This window comes from Cariama cristata, unplaced genomic scaffold (assembly GCF_000690535.1).
Source record: "Cariama cristata isolate BGI_N322 unplaced genomic scaffold, ASM69053v1 scaffold35795, whole genome shotgun sequence".
NCBI lineage: Eukaryota > Metazoa > Chordata > Aves > Cariamiformes > Cariamidae > Cariama > Cariama cristata.
The window spans coordinates 9,004-27,904 of NW_009619849.1; the positions used below are offsets into that span (position 1 = coordinate 9,004).

Here is an 18,901-nt window from a genome sequence, read left to right on the forward strand (position 1 = left end):
CACAGCTCTCGGAATAGGCTCTGCTGGACCCGGGCACCTCTGAAACACTGGCTCTGGTGCAGAAAGGTCTGCCTCTGCCCCAGAGCTCTTCCTTAGGAAGTTCTCAGCAGACTGTTGCTGCAAGTCGCTCGGCAAAGTCGGGAGGGCAAGCAAGAAAGTGAAGTAACTACTCCAGCTGCATTTTAGTTGCGTACTACACACAAGGGAAAAAACAGGGACTTCTTAGTTCATGAAGGTCACCAGGCACTTGCAAACGTGCAAGGCAGACGTTCCTGTGAGGAAGAGGAGGATTGTCGCAATGCAGTCTCTGATGGGCAATAAGGAGAGTGGAGGGAGGGAGTCAGCCTTTCCTCTGCCCCATGAAAATGGAGTATCTAAAAACAGCAGAGATGAGCTGGGCTACTGGAAGCAAGAGTGACCCCAAGCAGAGCTGGTCTCCAGTTACAAAGTGCTCTGTTTGATGACCCATATTATTGCGTACTGGCTCATATTGGATCCTGTAATCCAACAGCCTTGGAGGCAAAAATTTCTCCTTCTCCAGTAATCCGATGGCTTGGTTCAAGTGACACCTTCTGACATCAGTAGCCAGGAGGGAGCAGGACCTGCTCCTTGGGGAAACTGTTTTATACCTCAAAGCCATTCACAATGGGATGGCAGTGGATTTGACCTACATTGCTGGAGGGCATGTTGATCCAGGCTGACAGACCTGGGATCAGAGAGCTTTCCCCGTAGAGCAGGTGAGTGATCTCAACCCAGAACTGCCTCACACAGGTGGACTGGTTTTATTATTTTGGTTGTGAGCTCTCCCCAGCTCTGCTACAAAGGTTTCCAGTGCATCTTCCCTGAGGCTGCGGAGGGAATATCCCATTGCTATGTCACAGGAACAGCTGCCCACCCCCATGGCACCTTACAAAATTGCTTCCTCCTCCTCCTCAATATGCCAATCACCTCTCCTCAGCCCCAGTCCTGTTGAAACACATGCCTTTGGGATCAAACACACAGCAGCAAGGCTCTGCCCTAAAAGAAATGCAGTCCCTTCTGAAGGTGGAAGGCAAGGGGCAATTGGCTGCAGATCTGTAGTGTCCCTGCCCAGACAGGCCCGTCTCTGGTCAGCCCTGTGCAGTGGCAGCGTCCCCCGCTTCAAGAGATCGTAGAGAATTCCTTCAGCAGCAGTTCCTGGCTCAGTGTGTTGAAAGCAAGGTTCTTCCTCACATTGATGCTGATGGACCGAACCTGAGAGAGATAAAAACAAGATGTTTTAGCCAAGGGACTCCTCCTAGCTCCCTGTAAGCATGGCAGCTTTGATATTGCTGATCTCCTCCAAGTTCAGCATGAAACCATTTTGCATGCTGTTACAGCCCTAGAGAACTTGCTGCAGCCAGCTCTCACTGAGACTCCAGCTTAGCAAGAAATCCCTGAGGATTAGCTGCTTCTTGGAATAACAGGAACATCTATAATGACATCCCACCAAGCAGAGTAAATTCCAAATGAGACAGGGATGGGAGAGGATGCTCTGTTTGGATGCATGGGCTATGATGTGTTCCCCGATGGGGAAAGCGAGCGCTTCCAGGTTGCAGCTGGAAGAGCATTTTCTACCAGTGCCCACTGGACTGCCAGCCAAGCCAGCATTCTCCTGGATGAATGCAGTGCCATGGCCTCTGTCCTGCTCCAGAAACTGCAGAGCCAAAGATACAGAGTCAAGGAAAGGACAAAGGCCATGCTACTGTGCTGCAAATACAAATTATCACCTAGATAATTGGCAGAAAACCATGGGTTTAGAGCCAGCTGTGTGTATTCTATGCTGAGTGCCTTACACCCGAAGCTGGCTCACTAGCTGTCACTGAAGAGATACCTTTATCCCTCAACAATGCCCGGACTTCAGGTCTTCCGCAGAGTCTGCAAAGAAGAGCTAGGCAGCCCTGTTGCGCAGCAGCTTCCCTTCTCCCTTCATGCCTGCAGACTCGTTGGCCGAACACACACACCCCAGACTGGGCTCAGTCTCAGCTGCACTCGGCAACGAGAAAACAAAGTCAAACATCATCTGTGTCAGTGACTGTGCAGCAGTGACAGAAAGCAAAACTGACACAAGCTCATCCAAACAACGGGATTACAGTTCCCAGAGACTCGGAGCCTGTGATAATAAGGTTGTTACTGACCTGGTTAGTGTTTTGTGCTTTTTAAAAGCACTAGGGGATGAATTATATAGAAGTAGAATGAGGAATCCAGCACTGGGGGCTGGAAGAGCAAGTTAGCAGTGTTTATACTGCTGAGGGTCCCACTTGCTGCCCTTGTGAGAAAAAAAGAGCGGAAGGGCAGAAAGCCCCCGAAAAGGCAGAACGTGTAAGAGTGGGAAGGAAATCCAAACATGGAAGGTTAACAGGGAAAGCTACGAAATGAAGCCCAGTGAGCCCCATTGCACAGACCCTAACAACCCGATCAAGCTAGCAAAGATGTCTACACTTAAAGACAGAATATTAAAGTTTTGTGGCATCTGCAGAAACCACAAACTCTCTTTCATCAGGATGCTTGGCAGAGACCCCATGCATCTTCATTCCCTTGCAGCACTCCCTCACCTCTCTTCTCTGGGTGTCTTTTGACTAACTCTATACTGAAATAGTTTGGGATCATGTCTCGTAAGATAACCACAGGTTATAGCCTATGTTAAACGCCACTGCAAGGGGTCTCCAGAACACTGGTTTGCACTGGGCTGTCTCCCTGCCAGGAGACAGGAGCCTCACTGACAGGATTTGGTCCCAGGCCTACTGAGTGCTCCCCACCTCAGCGATCCAGTCAGTTCTGACAAGAGGGAACAACATGGCTAAACAGATGCGGAGAGTCCTCTGCCCTGGGGGATGTGATTGCCTGCAGAAAAGGAGCAGATGCTACACATAGTGTAAGCCAGCATCCTTATTCTGACTAGAAGCATTTCTACGGGTCCCAGCAACAGAAGACACAAGCAGAAATGAGCTCCTCGCCTCAGAAACTGCTGCCAGGGGCCAGGCACCAGCAGCAGGAGATGCCCAACTTGTATACACATCAAGGTCTCCAAGAAGGATGTGGCAGCTGTCTCTACAAGCCCAGAATGGGAGGCTGGAGTGGCACATAATGAGAAGGCAGGGCTTAGCAGAAATTGTGGCTATGGGGTAGTGCACAAGAAATTAAGCCTGTTTAGTTTGCAAAGAGAAGGTTTAGGAGGAACAGAGCAAACACTCTCCAATATGTAAAATGAGGTCAGAAAGAGAACAGTGAGTAATATTTCTCTGGCTCCCCAGGGATGGGGCACGAAATACTCAGCTTAATTTAAGACAAAGAAGATTTACACTAGAAAAGAGGAAATACTTTTAAACCTATGGGTTGTGAAGCAGTGGAGTAGATCACCTAGTGCCAGTGTGGAGCTGTTTTCACTTAAAGACAGCTTCAGGTTTCAAGAGGAGCTTAGAAACAAACTTTGGTCAAGAGTGGTCTAGATGGACTTAGATCTGCTTTAACACAAGTTGGGGAGAGGAGTGGGCATGATAACACATGAGGTGACTCTGACATCTCTACAAACCTCTGCCCAGCATTTCTTCTGCTGTGAGAAAGCAAGCATCCCTGAGCCAACCAGCTTAAAAGGTAAGAATAGCTCAAATTAGAGTTAAATCAAGTGACCTCAAGCAGTAGGGCTCAGCACAGGGAGCCAGAGCTCATCTCCCTTTTGGGGTTGGAAGACCAGACAGTGACACAGGGAGGTGTCAGCCTGTAACAAGGATAAGTTTCAAAAGCTTCTTGCAGTCTGGCTGAGCTGCTCCATCCACGAGGCTACACCCCAGGACGCCTCCCGGCTCATGGTGCAGCAGGCAGCCCCGGCCTCGTTGCCAGCCTGGAAGATACCGGAACTCTCTAGAGTGGCTCATACAAGGTGCCGAAACCAGCCTCAGAAAGTAAGCTCAGAGCTTTAACATTCATTCTGTAAGGAGGTAAAAGCAGAGCATGTGTCCTCTCTTGCTTCTGTGTGGAGCATGCTGGAGCACACTAGGGACAGAAGAGCTTTTAAAATTGTTTTCTCCCTATTAGCAGTTTGGATCCAATTTAACCCACAGACTTTGAAGAAATGGGAAATGCATGAAATGCTGACATCACCTGCAGAACAATGAGCAAATGAAAGAACGGATGAAGCGGTGGCCTTAACCATGTGAGGAAAACATTATTCAGTTCTAGTTTTGTGTCATTATAGCTGGATGTGTGCAACACTGTACAGACACTCCTATTTCGCAGCACGTCCCATCAATTAAACCAGTCTCCAATCAACAAGCAGCTCTTAAGAAATTTGTACAATGGGAGGAAGGTTTACACTGCCTACTACATCTAATTAAGTCAAATTAGTATAATTTCCCCTGCAGAAATCAATCCCTAATCAGACTATTTTGAGACTCTGCTGAAACCTATCCAACTGCAAAGACAGTGAATGTTTTGGAAAGATGCTGAATCTCTTTCCACACATTCCTCCAGCTGCAATGCAAGAGTCCAAAAGCTCACATCCAAACCATTCATTCTATCAAAGCAGCACAGACCTCAAATGATATCCTTGAGGGTTCAAAGGAAAAGAAATAAAAAATGTTAGAAAACTTCCTAACTTCCTTACTTTAGCCCCTCAAAGGCAGCACAACAGGCCAGAAAACCCAGTTGATATAACACTCTGCACATCACCTTCCACCACAATGTGGCTGCACTATCGCAGGCCTTTGAAAGCTTCTTTGAAAAGGGAATGGGAGAAGAAAGCAGATTTTTCTTTGGGATTAGCAAGAAAGTGCAGCACTGAAGCAAAGCCAGAGAAGTGAAGCAGTGCATTAGCAAAGCACGTCAAAGGAGTGAGAACAAGATTTCTAAGCATAAAGGAGCCAAGAGAATGGCTTGGGGAAGTTTCTGCTCACCCACTTAATGGGAGCACAGAGAGATGAAAAGGCAGTTGAAAAGGGAAACGGCTCCTATGTGTCATTCCCTACCAAGAAGGATTTGCTTTAATGCAATCACACAGATAGAGATAAGAAAACCAGACAGAATCTGGAAAGAATTATTTGCAAACAGATCCTGCTCAGGAAGACCTGATGGGACCAGCATGAGTTTGGAAACCATACTGGAAACCTGTAGTTCACCACCAGCCCTGCTCCTTTGGCAGAGTCCATGAAAAAAAATTGCAGGAACTTCACTCTGCCCCCTCCATGAAATCCTGCAAACCTCAGCAGTTAAACACAATGCATTGGGTAGGGAGATATTATCCAACATCAGACCAGCAACAGAAGCCGAAATAAAGACTCAGAAGCCTCGCAAAAAGGAAGCCAAGAACCTGGTTTGAAGAGGATATGGGGAGGACAGGACAGACTAGGGCCTTTTTGACAAGATGTTTGAACAATTAATAAAGCCATCAGTTACTGTGCACCTAGAGGAAAAAACAGCGTGGAGGCCAGGAGGCCAGCTGGGTTTGCTGAAGACAAATCATAACATATCAGGTTGATTTCCTGCTGTGTTGAGGGAACAGCTTAATGGAATGCAGGGGATTTTCTGTAGCTGTGAGTAAAGAACATTTAATAGGGTCCCAATTCTCAGGGCATCTAGAGAAATGTGGATTAAACAGATTCACAACTGGGTCAAATAAGCACATTTAGACAGTAATTATTCAGGCTTTCATATCCTCTTGAGGAGAGGGTCCCAGGGGTACCTGGACGGGCAATTTTCAGAAGGGAGTCGAGGAGGGACTGGTTGTGCTAAACAGATTCTTAAATGATACAAAATTGGGATTTGGGAAAAAAAAAATCAGGCTAGGAAGAAAATAATTTTAGCTGAAGTGTTTTGTAGCTGTGGTGATATTAGGACCGAGAATGTCATTTTAATCAATTGGCATGATCAGCCTGAGCTTCTGCCAGGCCAAGTGGAAAGTGGGGCATGCAGGAAGCAGAGCAGTCATGTGGCCAAGAAGCTGCGGAAGGAGATGCTGGCTGAGGAGGGCAGGAGCCCTTGGGACAGAACAGATTACAACAGAAACATGAATGCGTCTTATTTCTAGGGTAAGTAACAGGAGAAGCTCCTGTCACAGGAAGGCTATGACCAAATTTCTTTGCATGAATTCCAGATATGGTATCAAACAGCAGGCCAGAGACACAAAAACAGGCACAAAAGAGCACAGAAAAATGGCATGAAAGTGCTTGCAAATGTTTTTGCCTGTATCCTATCGAATGGCAGTGCTGGAATGACCAAAAAAACATTTAAAAGCATTCTGTAGAAGGAAGCAAAACCAACTCAGGTGTGCTTGCTCTGGAGCAGAGCAGACAGAGGGAGGCATAACATTCTCAAACTCATGCAGACTCGTGACAGAGTGGGCAGGCATCAATTACTCATCCATCAGCAAGGACACAGCTGGGAGAGAGAATCAGCTCTCAAACTGGTGGAGAAAGCTGCCAGAGCTAGAGATCTCTCCCTTTGCTGAAGCCGTAATGATTCAAAAGTGAGGAAAAACAGGCTCCCTTCAGATACCAGCCACTACAAAAACATTGCCTCTCTGGTGATCTGGCCGTTGGACAAGAAAATGTTGCATCAGGGCTCTCTGGAGCAGGGTAAGTAAGCTGGCTTGCTGAAGAATGTAACTACCAACCCAAATTATTTGGACTCAGTTTTGTCTTCACTATATTATTTTTGGGGGGCTTCCTACCATTAGTCTTCTCCTCTGGCTGAAGGAGACATTTCTAGGGAATGCCTTTGCTTTCTTTGCTTGGGAACCCTATTTTGTGAGTGATGGAGGAAAGCAATGAGCAAGCAGGTGTTTCACCAGCATCACGTTGCCTGCTTAGTCCCATGCTTTGCAGTCTCCCTTACAACAGCAAAAAGGCTAAGTTGCTTTGCGTGATAAACCCAAGGCAGGAGCAAGTCAGCTTCTCTACCGCGCATATTTACCACCACAAAGCACAGTGGATCCCCATGGCAGAAGGAACAGAGACTGACTGGCTGGTTGCTGGCCTGAGCAGTCTGGTGGTTCCTGTCCAGCCATGTATTGTAGGGCAGGGAGCTCCAGGGAGCTTTTAGATCTGTTGAGACACGCATTGTCTGTTCAGATCCTATTCCTGCCCCATCTTTGGATGCAGCCCAATAGAGTAACAAGGCTGCTCAGCTATACCCCAAATGCCGCTGCCCAGGCCGTAAGCAAAGGCTTTGGAAAAGGGTTGTTGATGCTGCAGAACGAAGGCACCTTACCAGCTCTTTGAAGAAGGCAGCCTCTTTATGCTGCTCTGAGTAGCGCTCATACTGGTCCAGTCCGTCCTGCAGTTTCAGGGTCAGCGTGTCGTAGTTGGACCGTACCACTTCCAAAACCTGCCAGAGACAGCAAATACAGCACAGGAGTCAGCATCCACAGGCGCCTCAGCGTAGGAGGAGCAAGGCTGAGATAGATCACAGCTCTGGCACCTGTTTTTGCAACATACATGGCTTTAACAGCCAATATTTGGCTCATGACTAACAACACGGAGGTGGGCACTAAAGTCTTCCTAATGCCAGTAAGGAACAGCCCTCAAATTTACAGAATTTCTCCATTCACAAGAACAGTGGATGAGTCTATATCTATGATAGCAGCTGTTTTCCAAATACTACTGTCACCATGAGAAGCAGACATGACCTCATTAAATTGAGCAGCTAATTACCATGGGTACACCCATGTGTAACACAGTAGGCACTATGCAAACACAGGTTTGCCTGACCCCATGGTCCTTCCAATGCTAGTTTTGCCAGCACCCCTCCCTCCTGGCTTGCTAATCACCATTCACAATCTGCTAAACCACCAGTTTCTACCGCTGCTCACGTCAGCTTCCATACGGAGCACTGCACTTCTCTCCTGATAGGAACAAGCTTGTGACAGGAACTAAGAGAAGACCAACCCTAGTACGGACTCTGTTTTTGGAAATGGATGGAGACACGAATCCAGATATTTTATGATCTGCCTTCACTGCAACTAAAGCACTCCAGCTTATATTACTGTCTTACTCTGGTCCCAGCACTGGGCTATACTTGCAAATTCATAGTTACGCATTTCTGTCCTATTGAACTATTCATTTTCCTAACTAGGGAACACCAAGAGGGACTCCCACAATGCTTTTTAGCTTCAAAGCATTGCATGGACAAATGCATTCCTCAAAGCATTTGTGAGATGGTAAGTAACAATAATCTTCCTACCAGGAACCACACAGTTCAGTCCTCCTGGGCAAAACATATGCTTGAAACAGTTCTCTTAAACATATGAACTTCTTTCTTAGGCTGTTATCATTTGATCTGAGAGCTAAACAGAATATCAACATCTGATGTTTGCATTACAGTAGCCTCTGTTCCTGAAAAGCTTCAGCCAGGAGGACTACATAGTATAAGGTGGAAGAGTACTCTGCCCCAAGGCATCACAACTCAGAAAAGATTCCATGAAAAGCATTGCAGAGGATTTAAGACAACAGTGACCAGAACAATAAGGAATCCTTCTACTTCTCCTCTTGTCCTACCAGCAATGTAAAAACTACCCTCAAGTGCCCTTTTAGGTAATTTAGCTCCTCCCCTTTACAGGACTGAATAGTGTCCTTATATCCTTTACTCTAGGAAACCTAGACATGCTTAGGGTTCCTTCAAAGGCTTGTTTCCCTCAAACTTTGCATGTGGCAGTGGCACACACTCATGCAAATGCTTAGAAGCAAGCTAGGGCCTGAGGTGCAGAAGCCATAGGGCATCATCCAAATGAGGACTGGGGGTAAAAAAGGGTCCCAGAAGTGGTTCCCAGGCGAGCTGATCACACAGCATAGTCTCTTTGCAGCTCAGCTACCCTCCAGCATTGCAGAGGCAAGCTAGGGATAGGAATCAGCATTTTGCAATGTTATTTAAGAACAGCCTGTCAGTATCTTGCTGCTGCAAGAGCACGCAACCTCCTCTCCAGGACTCATTTCCTAATGGTGTTTGTCAGCTCCACTGGCAGAGAGGAAGAACCCGCTGCAATGACAGCCGTCTCCAAATTCAGACTGGCCTTCTCATTCCTGTGTGCAGAAGCTGCAAGAAGTATCACAAAGCCAAGTGCAATGGTGAAGGAAAGCCACCTTGGTAGAGGAATAATTTATTCTGGGATGCAACTATCCATGAGGGATGGAGAGTAATAGTGTAATGCACCTTCTTCTGAGCAATAAAGAATCTAGCAGCTTGCATGAATCAGAGGGCTATCCCTCCTGTCAATCAGAGGAAGCCAAATTGACCAAGACTAATAAGCTGCAGGGGAGAAACCTTGTTTGAAAGGTGAGAAGTAGAACAGGCTTCTCCAGCAGTAACTCAGAGTGGAGGCATTTTACCCAGGGCTATCCCACTCCCCAGGAACCTTCCCTTGGCCTCCTCTTCACTCCCCTGTACCCCCATACCACAGCCACGCCTAGTGCCATACAGGTGTGCCCAGACAATGGATGTACAGGCTTCTCCATGAAGAATTAGGATTCCTCCTTGCTAGCTCTGAGTAGAAATATCTTCAGATACTCAACAGAGGCATCCTCAAACCACGGTGAGGAGTAGTAAACTCGGAGGGAAGCAGCAGCGAGCTCTGTAAGCACTATTCTTTAAATCAGTCACCCAGTGTCACCTTTGAAAGGCAGCTAAGAACTCAGTTTGATACTTTAGGAGAAGGACAGGGAAGGAACAAGAGGCCCCAAAAGTCTATACTGTGTTACCCACTACTTATCGTAATCTCTGCAGTGAACTTGAGATCAGCTTATCCCTTTAGCTATGTATTTTCATTGGCTTCCACTCCTTATCACCTTTAATTATGAAATAGAACTTAAAAAGCAAGGGTAAGTTAAAAATAAACAGCTTTCCCTCACTGCCTGATAATTTCCCTTTCTTGCTGCTGCTGAGAAAAAATACTATGTGGGATCTGAGATAAACCCACTCACAGATCATTTCATTTCATACCTTATAATGGATAGGAACTGTTACTGAGATTAGGACCTGCCATCCTTGAGATGATTTCATCTGCTCTTTAAGATGCAGCTGCTAGACAGAGGAGAGGTTAAAGAGCAGCAAAAGGTATTAAGAACATCTAACACGAAGGTTTAAAAGACATCAGCATTCTACACAGATGACAAAAACTCACATCCTCTGTGTAACAGAAGATTGCGTGTTAGCATCCTTCGCTCTTCTTACACACTGCTTTGACTTTTGCTCAGGAAAACTACTGCAGGAAGAACGCCCTTTTGCGTTAAACACACGAGCTCTTTATCTGCACCTTTTTGTCACATACAAAAGAACTAGAGGAATTTAATTTTGAGATTAAAATACTTCTCCTTCAAAGTCTTGTCCAACCGGGTCTTCCTAGAAGTCTCTATGGAAGACTGGAAAACATCAATTCCAAGATGGTGGAGTATGAATAACTTAAGGGAAGGGACTTTTAGCTGGACTTTCTATACAGATTTTAAATAGTCGTTCAGTTTTTTTTAAATCTCACGAGCAGCTGGAAGAACACCACTTCTAGTGTCAGGAAACGAGAGAGGAAAATGGACTGTACGTGATTTCTGAGGAGCTCCTCAGATTGCTAGGATAAACATGCAGGGCAAACTATTTTTTAAAAAATGCTTTACAGGATCTTTACAGAGGAAAAAAATTAAATGGAGTCGCAACCTAAATCTCTTTTTGTAGATTACTTTATGGGGACCAGAGTCTTAAAAAAAGCAATATGACAGAAGTGAGCAACTCAGACATGGTCAATATAAGAAAAGCAAAGGCTGCCAAATTCCTTTCCTGCAGTTACCTGTATCAGCCCCAGAGGCTACATTTGCTCATTCACTCCACTGCAACAAACCAGAAGTCAGTGGAGCTGCACCACTGTAATTTAAAGATAATTTGCCATCAAATTAACCCCCTGCCCCACCGCTCATTCACTGACTGCTTTCCAGAAGTTCCAGAGAAACATTAGCAATTCAGGTCCCTGCATACATGTCCCCAAACCAACCTTTCAGGAGCTGCTCTGAACAGCAAGTGCTTTCTGTAGTGCTCAGATTTCATCTTACTCCTGCAGCTACAACTGCCCATGCCCCATAACTCTCCTTCCCCAGTAACACCAACAACTTGTGAGTAGTGGCACCCTCCAGGTAACATGGCAACGGGGCTGGCTTCCAACAGAGGGGCTGATGTGGGGCTCAGCTCTCTGCAGCATCCCACCCATGCCATGCCATGCCATGCCATGCCATGCCGCTGCACCCAGAGGAACAAGATTATTTCACAGAGTTTTTGGCTCCTTACTTTGCTGCATCCACCACCTTACCGCTCCCTTGCAAACTGGATGGACAACCTCAGAAGGGTCAGTGGACTCTTGTGGACACAACCTCTGAAACTAGTTCCCCCAGAACCAATTGCCCCTGCCCCAAAATCTCCTGCCTTCAAAACAGACCATGTTTTGCTGTACCACTCTCTACACACAGCCTCCTTCCTTACTGCACCAGAGCTGTTCCCTCTGACTGATCCTCAACAAGACCCAACTTTCTGCAGTCTCCCAGGAGAGACCGGACCTTCTGGAAAAGCCTGTCCTGGGGAAACAAGGGCACTACATGCAGCAGCCTCCGATCCCCATCCTGCCCAGGAGAACACAGCCACTGTTAGCAGCAAAGCCACAGAGGGAGCTGCACCGGCAATGAAATCTAACAGGCAACACGCAGAACTAGGGCCCATCTATCTAGCAGACACGGTAGGCTTCATTGCTTAGTAACTTTTTAACCTGCAGAATCTTTCATCATCTGCAACTGCAGTCTCTGCCTTACTAGAATATAAAATTAGAGAGCACCACCAATTCACACCACCCAGCAAAGGACCTGGTGGTGGATCTGTTCTGGGAAGCATGCACAGGTAATGACAGAAAAATAAAGGAAAAACAGAAGCAAGAAGAAAGCAAGGGTTCTATGCTGACTTTTTCATCAGCACAGGAAAGGACAAGAATGCAATCAGTCAGCATCACCAGTACCTCACTAAAGCCTCTCCATGCCCATAAGACAGCCATTAGCTACCACGACACAGAAGCAGTTGGAAAAGAACTGACTGAATGATCTCAGGTCAAGCAAAAGGCAAAACCACCCCAAACAATGAAACCCAACAACCCTCAGGTTAAAATGCATTTGCCCCCCACACCAACTCCATGCAGCTCACAAGGCTGGGATGGGGGGAGGCTCTCCAGATCAGGCCTAGCAAGCCCTCACAGGATGGCAAATCCACGCGCTTCTGTCCCAGTGGTCCCATGTTGGAGGACGGAGCAGCCAGTCGATGGGGCATGTAACGCGAAGCCCTCACCAGCATTACTGCATGGACATGGCACAGGGGCCAAGGGCAGCCGGGGACAGACAAACATGTCTTCTGTCCTCTCTACAGAAGTGGTGGAATGCCCATCACTGCCTGTGTACCAGAGGGAATTATGGCAGTCCCACCTCCGAAATCTAGGCAAAGCCCAAGACACCCCAAGCAAACCCCACAGTCTGTCCCCTCACCTCAGAGGATGGAGGCTGTAGGAAGAGACAGTAAGGTTTCCCTATTCTAGTAGCAGCCTGATGTGTACTGTACACTGGAGTCTTCAAACTGGCTTGTTTACTCCAGGTTTAGTACAAATTTTCCCCTTTTTTCTCCCTCACTAATCTCCACAAGCAACTCATAGTCCCTGAGTGTTTCTCCTAGTGAATTCAACTGAATAGCAATATTTCTCACTGTAATGAAAAGGCTGCTGCCACCTGGACTACAAAGAGGCTATTGCCTCTCCATAATAAAGTGCCAGATAATTGACATAAATTTTACAGTCGTATGTTCTAATTAATGTGGAAAACGATTTTTTTTTCCAAATGGCATCACACTTCTCACAGAGCAACTTAAAATTTGCTGATGCAGGCTGGAGTCTTTGCTGGAATTAATCCCCAGAAGTGCCAAAGACAAAGCACATAACTAAATAATTAGGAGTTAAATAAAAACACACACACATAGCTGCCACATTTCCCAACAGACTCTGCCTAGACCCAGGCTGCATTCATCTCCTTCTCTCTTTCCCCTTTCATTGTCTGCAGAAGCCAAGTTCAGAGAGAAGATCCACCAAGACCGCCAGTGCTACACACGCGTTATGGAAGCAGCTGCCGTTCACACTGGCTTCAAGAAAATGCACCCAAGCTAGCACAAGCAGCAGCACAGAGCTTTTGTCTGACCCAATATTACCTTACTTTTGCAGCTGTTCTGGAGCTAAATACAATGCTGATGCTTCAATGCAGGTGTAGTCATGCCACATACATGCAAGATAACGCAGCATCTTGAAAAAAAAGGCCCCAGATCTCCTGCATCAAGGACATGCTGTTTGTCCTATGTGCAAGTGAAGGACCTATGGCCCTCTCTGTCTGCAGGCTAAGAGCGTGAGGCTGCTCAGACTAAGCCTGTAAGACAGCCCCCACAAGCTCACACAACTGTCACTCTCAAGAGTAGGAAGCAGCAAACTGTCTGTCCTGAAGGCAGGAAAAATTCCTGGAAGGAGGATTTTTCCAATAGTAAAAAGTTCAGCTAGCCCAAAAGATTAAGTGAAAGCAACCAAGGGCAAATTTCTCCTCTAAGTTGTGTGAGCCAGGACTGCACTGATGTAGAATGCATCAGCAGCAATGGGCAGTAAGACACAAGAGGTCTGTCCAGGTCACAGGGGGGAGAAAGGCCTGCCGAGGTGGGCGCAGCTGCCCGTGAGCCGCAGGATGGCACTGGGCCATGAATACATGCTCCAGTCCCGACTGTGGAGAAACAAAAGCTGATGGGACTCACGGGAATCTCTGTTCCGTGCCTGGAGCTGGACAGATGGACAAGGCTGAGCAGCAGACAGCAAAGATGAGTGGGCCTGGAGACAGGGAGAGAAGGTGCCTCACTCTGCCTTCTACTGCTAAGGCAAGTGCAGGGACCCCTTGCACACAGTTCCTACCAGGTTACTCAGATATCTTTTAGTTTGTGTTTGCCAATCTTCCTCCACTCAGCTCACAGAGCATTAGCCAGGACACACTGTGTCTAGGAGCCCATGAGTAAACAATCTTTGCCCATCAGTTCATCCTTCATCCCTGTCAGTCACTCCTGGCAGTCCTGCTGTGTTCACTGCACTACTCTGTGCCCAGCCAAACACGAGGAAAGACTGACTCTCCATGTCCCAAATCCTTCCTGAGGTCTGCTTTTATACATTTGTACTTGAGTGGTCTTGAAATCCAGGCCTTACCACTTCTCTACACAGGGCAAAAGGTTTTGATCGTACATAAAAGTGTTATTATTATTTTACTTAGCAACATCACGGAGGGACATTTCACACCCCATTTTCCTCACCTCAGCATAAAGTCATTCTGACAGGCTCAAATGATATACAGTAGCTCAGATGTTTGTTCAATGATCTCACAGAGATCTGTGATCTTTAAAGGAACAAGCCTACAAAGTAGACAGTTTCTATCCATGGAGTGGGTGGGTTCGGTTACAGTCTTTCTCCTCTGCCCACAGATGCCTCTTCTAAAGATTTATAAGCTCACTCAGAAAATTACTGTCATTCTCTGAACTCTGCTAGCAGAAATGGCATCCTGTTTTGGGACAAGAGTTATCTGCTCCAGAAATGTTTGAAAGCCACAATCCATTAGAAGTCTAAGGTGCTAAGCTCTATTTATGGGAAAAGACTTGCTGATCCAACCACTCTGGAAATCACACCACTTTCAGAAACATCCCAAAGCCAACACTGTTATCCAGCTCCACCCAGAAGCAGCTGTAAATGCACAATGCAGTGCCCATTCCAAGCTCTCATGGGACAGGCCTTCACAAGATTCATCGGTTACTTAAGAAGCAAAAAGGCTGCAAAGAAGCACAAAGGCAAGTAACGACAGAGATATATGGTCACAGAGACCAGCTATGTGCACAGCTTGCAGGGGACTTAATTTGTAAGAGGTATAGACAAACAGAAGATACTAATGTGGTTGATAACCCTTGACATCCCTGTGTAGCCATCGCTAGGGCTACGGAGTCTTGTGCTAGGAGTATGGTACCTCTGAGCTCCAGGAGACAGGTACCTGAAAGCCTGCTCACCTCACCAGAAGGCCTATCCCATGAATACTCATACTCCAGAGTAATTTCAGGAAGTCATGTCTACACACACATGACAACTCCCATACATGTTAAATGCACTTTGCTCAACCCATCTGGGTTTGGAGCACAAGGAGCAAAAATGCATTTAGCCTCACACTGTTTTTTCTCAAGACCAATCTGCTTTTCTCAGCTTCAAAGCTGGTCAGTGGGTTTATATTAATGCACATATCCCACTTGGCACACAGAACCTGGCCCGCTCTGTGGGACCCTGGGCACTCTCTCCCAGACTGCAGGGACAGACTCTTGAGAGGAAATACAGGAGGCAATTCTGTGTCATTCAAGGGAGGAATATGGGTTCAGTGTGTTTCTGACAAGAGAATGAACATCTGTGTACTGCACAGCGCTGGCACTTCCAGAGCCCAGGCAGGGAAAAAGAAGTCAAAGATCCTGAAACAAATAATCTTAAAAAATGTCAATTAATAAAATAAGCACACTCCAGAGCAGACTTTTCAATGTGGATGGGGAGATCCGCCAGAAGCTGAATGAGGTCCACTAAGCTTGCCTGTTGTTAGAAATTTTGTGAGGAAGGCAGGCAGCATAAGGAAGGCCAGCATGATGGCAGGAGCATAAAACCCTGAGATAGATAGATTTGCTATTTCGAAGTTACAGCCCATTTTAGAGTTGTGAACCCTTACCTCCAGCTGGTGGCATTTATGAAAACATTTCTCACTGCTAGGTACATAAGAGCACTTGCAATTCTGCCAAGGCTTGAAATGCACTGCAGATAGCTATGGACTGGACCGTTAATTTTTTTATTTCCCCATTGTGCTTACAATTAACTTAAGTGCTGAAATGTGATGGGCTGTTCCAGGAGAAGCTTTTTATCTACCAGCTGCATTCCAGCATAGCAGTAAATCAACTGCTGCCACCAAAACATCAGACAAGAGGACGAGATCATCCTTACGCTCACTGTGCATATTACCCGTTCAGCCCAAGTGGCTAACCGGCATTCAGCAAATGAATGCTGTGATTTGTGTACAACCTTTGGTGCAATTCTCTATTTACAGAAGACCTTGTCCTCCTGAACACAGAGGGGAAAAAAAAAAAAAAAATCATCAGCAGCTGTCTGGCACCAGTTAACTGACCAAAGCAAGACCAATAACCTTGGTGCCCAAAACAAGATAAGAGAGTTTAAGTCGTGAGCTGCTGCTCCAGTTGAACTGAGGAGCCAGGACATACAAAGCTGTTACAGAAATCAAAGACAGCTACAAGAACCTAAAAAACAGTAGCTGAAGATTTTAAGAAAAGGTCTGAAATAAAATCTTTCTAGGGCCAGCAGCCAGAAAGCATCCTGGCAAACGTTGAAACTCGAAGTACACAACTTTCAGTTCAGATTGCCTCAACGAAGTGACAACAGGATACCTGATGTACACCAGAGGAAACTCATTCCTAGTAAAGAAATTCAAATTTGCTCAGAAGCCACTTGGCCCAGGAATAAGGCTGTCTAGAGAACAGATTAAGACAGGGCATGCAACAAAAACCTTTCCGTTCAATCAAACCCTGACAGAAGCAAGTGGATTGTTCCAGTTCAAAGAAACCAAAACCTAATTGTGCCCAAGGGAAAAACAATGGGGAGGCTTATTCTGGTTATGGTCTAATCAAACACCTGCAGTCATGGGAGGTTTCTGTAACTATGTCACTTGGTCAGGTTTACAGGAATCAGTAGAGGATCCAAGAGAGCTTGTGCTCCTCACATAGCCACCACAGACTTCTACAGGATATAATGTTCGCAGACTGACTTAGGAAAAAAAAACAAAACAAAACAAAAACTCACCAGGACTCTGATCTGCAGATCAAGATGAATGAAAGAAAAACACTGACACTCCAAAAAGCTATGGAGCTTGCCATGCATTTGATTATTTTTTTTCCTTGTTCTTTTACAGCAACTAGCAAGCAAACGGCCTCTATGAAGACCACTAATACAGCCCTGGGCCTGATGCTTGCTGAGAATAAATAGATGTTAATCTAGCTCATGACTTTTTCTTTTTTAAAATGATCAGAAATCTTGTTAAACTCCATTTGCAAAACATGAATAAATTTAATTAAAGGAAGCACCAAAACTAAATAGCAATACGCTAACAAACTGGCCACAAACCCAGTGGATGCTGTATATTTAAAGTAAGTCAAAGAATACAGGACATGCCAGAGAAACACCCAGCTAGGACTGGGGAGGAAGGTATGCATTTGGAGGGGCAGAGCTAAGAAAGACCAGTTCTATAGCTCCTACTTACATTTAAGCAATTAAATAGCGACAAAAGAAAGCCAGCTATTAATTGCACAGTCGAAGTGTTAAAAGGCAGTAATTCAGTGGCCTGAGGAGATGCAATGAAGCCAAGAAAGGGGAAATTCAGAGCTCACCTGCCTAACTGACCACATGCGGAAAAAGAACTCAAGTCCAATCTAAGACAAGGAAAACAAGAACTTTTCAATATAAGCAAGAAGTCTGGATAGCCAAGAAACCAGATGCGCAAATAACTCTTCAATTATCTGTACTATTTTGCAGTTCTACAATATCTTTTCTGAAATATGGGCACCAGAATCGATACACAAGATTTAAAACATGGGTTGTCACAGACTTACACAGTGACAACACAGTACTCCTGCTTTATTTTTGTTCGCTAATAATTTCTAATTCTATATTTGCCTTTCTGACCACTGTTGAGTCTTGAGCCAACACTTCCAGGCTTGTCATAGTGACTCCAAGACTCTTTTCCTGCATAGCAATATCTAGCAGACCCTCTACAGCTTAAAGTCTCTGAGATACTACTAAATTCTGTCTCCAAAAATGCCTTCTAAAGATACAGTCCAAAAGAAATAGAAGATCTATAGTTAATTGGTTAGCTACAAATAGTTATAGCTACAAATAGCTAGAAAAGCTGTAGTAGCAGTATGCTAAGGTAGCTAGCTAATAAGGAAAGGTGGGCAATGCTTGGAAGTTTGCATGACTCAAGCCATATAGAAGTTCTAGCTATTAAGGCTTTTGCAAATCTGGAGTTGGAACAGACAGCTATAAGCTGCTGGATGATCCTTATAAACAGAAAATCCTGTAGTGAAAAGGGAACTTCAGTTGCAACATGTCTGCTCTAAGGCTGCAGTTCCAAAAGCAGTTTAAGTCAATCAAAGTGCAGGCCACCTAAACTGCAATACAAAGTCCGGAGTTCCTCCTTCAAAGGCACTGACTGCAGAAATAAGACATTCTAATGTGCAACTCGGAAGTCTCTTCATTCTGGACACAAGTACTGAGGGTGCTGATGACCAGGCACATGCTGACATCAGGAGTAACCAAGAAGCTAAGAAGGAGCAGAGATAGATACTGTCCCCTAGATAGTGAGAATGCAGCTGTGCAAGTTAAGGTCATAAGAACTATGACAGTGATGAAATTCCTACCAAGACAATGGGATCAGATCTGTCTGAACTAAGTGATTCCTCACAAACCCCAGACACATTTTTGGATTCTGCTCTAATCCTCATTGCACAGCTGGAGCAAAAGGAAAGGACAACATCTGTGATGAGAGTAGAAATAAGAGAACCAAATAATTTCTGATATGAAATGCTGAAGGAGTGAAGCTTGTTAACATTTTAATTTGTTAAATTATCCCCTTTTGTGCTGTTGGAATGTGTCATTCTTTTTGAACTCCATTTGGGCAACGATCAGAGCTGAAACAGAATGAGACCATTTATGCTTGGAATCATTCATGGCCAGCATAGAAATGTCTTTTGCCTGTAAAAACAGAGCTGCTTAAAGTTGACTGCTAAGTTA

The 18,901-nt window shown here is 45.6% G+C and overlaps 1 protein-coding gene across 1 annotated transcript in view; it reads right to left on the reverse strand.

The window, feature by feature from the left end:
• Positions 1-760: 760 nt before the first annotated feature.
• LOC104162634 (UPF0668 protein C10orf76 homolog) overlaps positions 761-18,901 on the reverse strand; it is a gene marked incomplete at its 5' end in the record, with an annotated part of 31,892 nt that continues 13,751 nt past the window's right edge. The window contains 2 exons of the mRNA XM_009701407.1: positions 761-1,233; positions 7,222-7,338. Coding sequence (XP_009699709.1) covers positions 1,141-1,233; positions 7,222-7,338 — 210 coding nt within the window. The remainder of the gene's footprint in view (positions 1,234-7,221; positions 7,339-18,901) is intronic.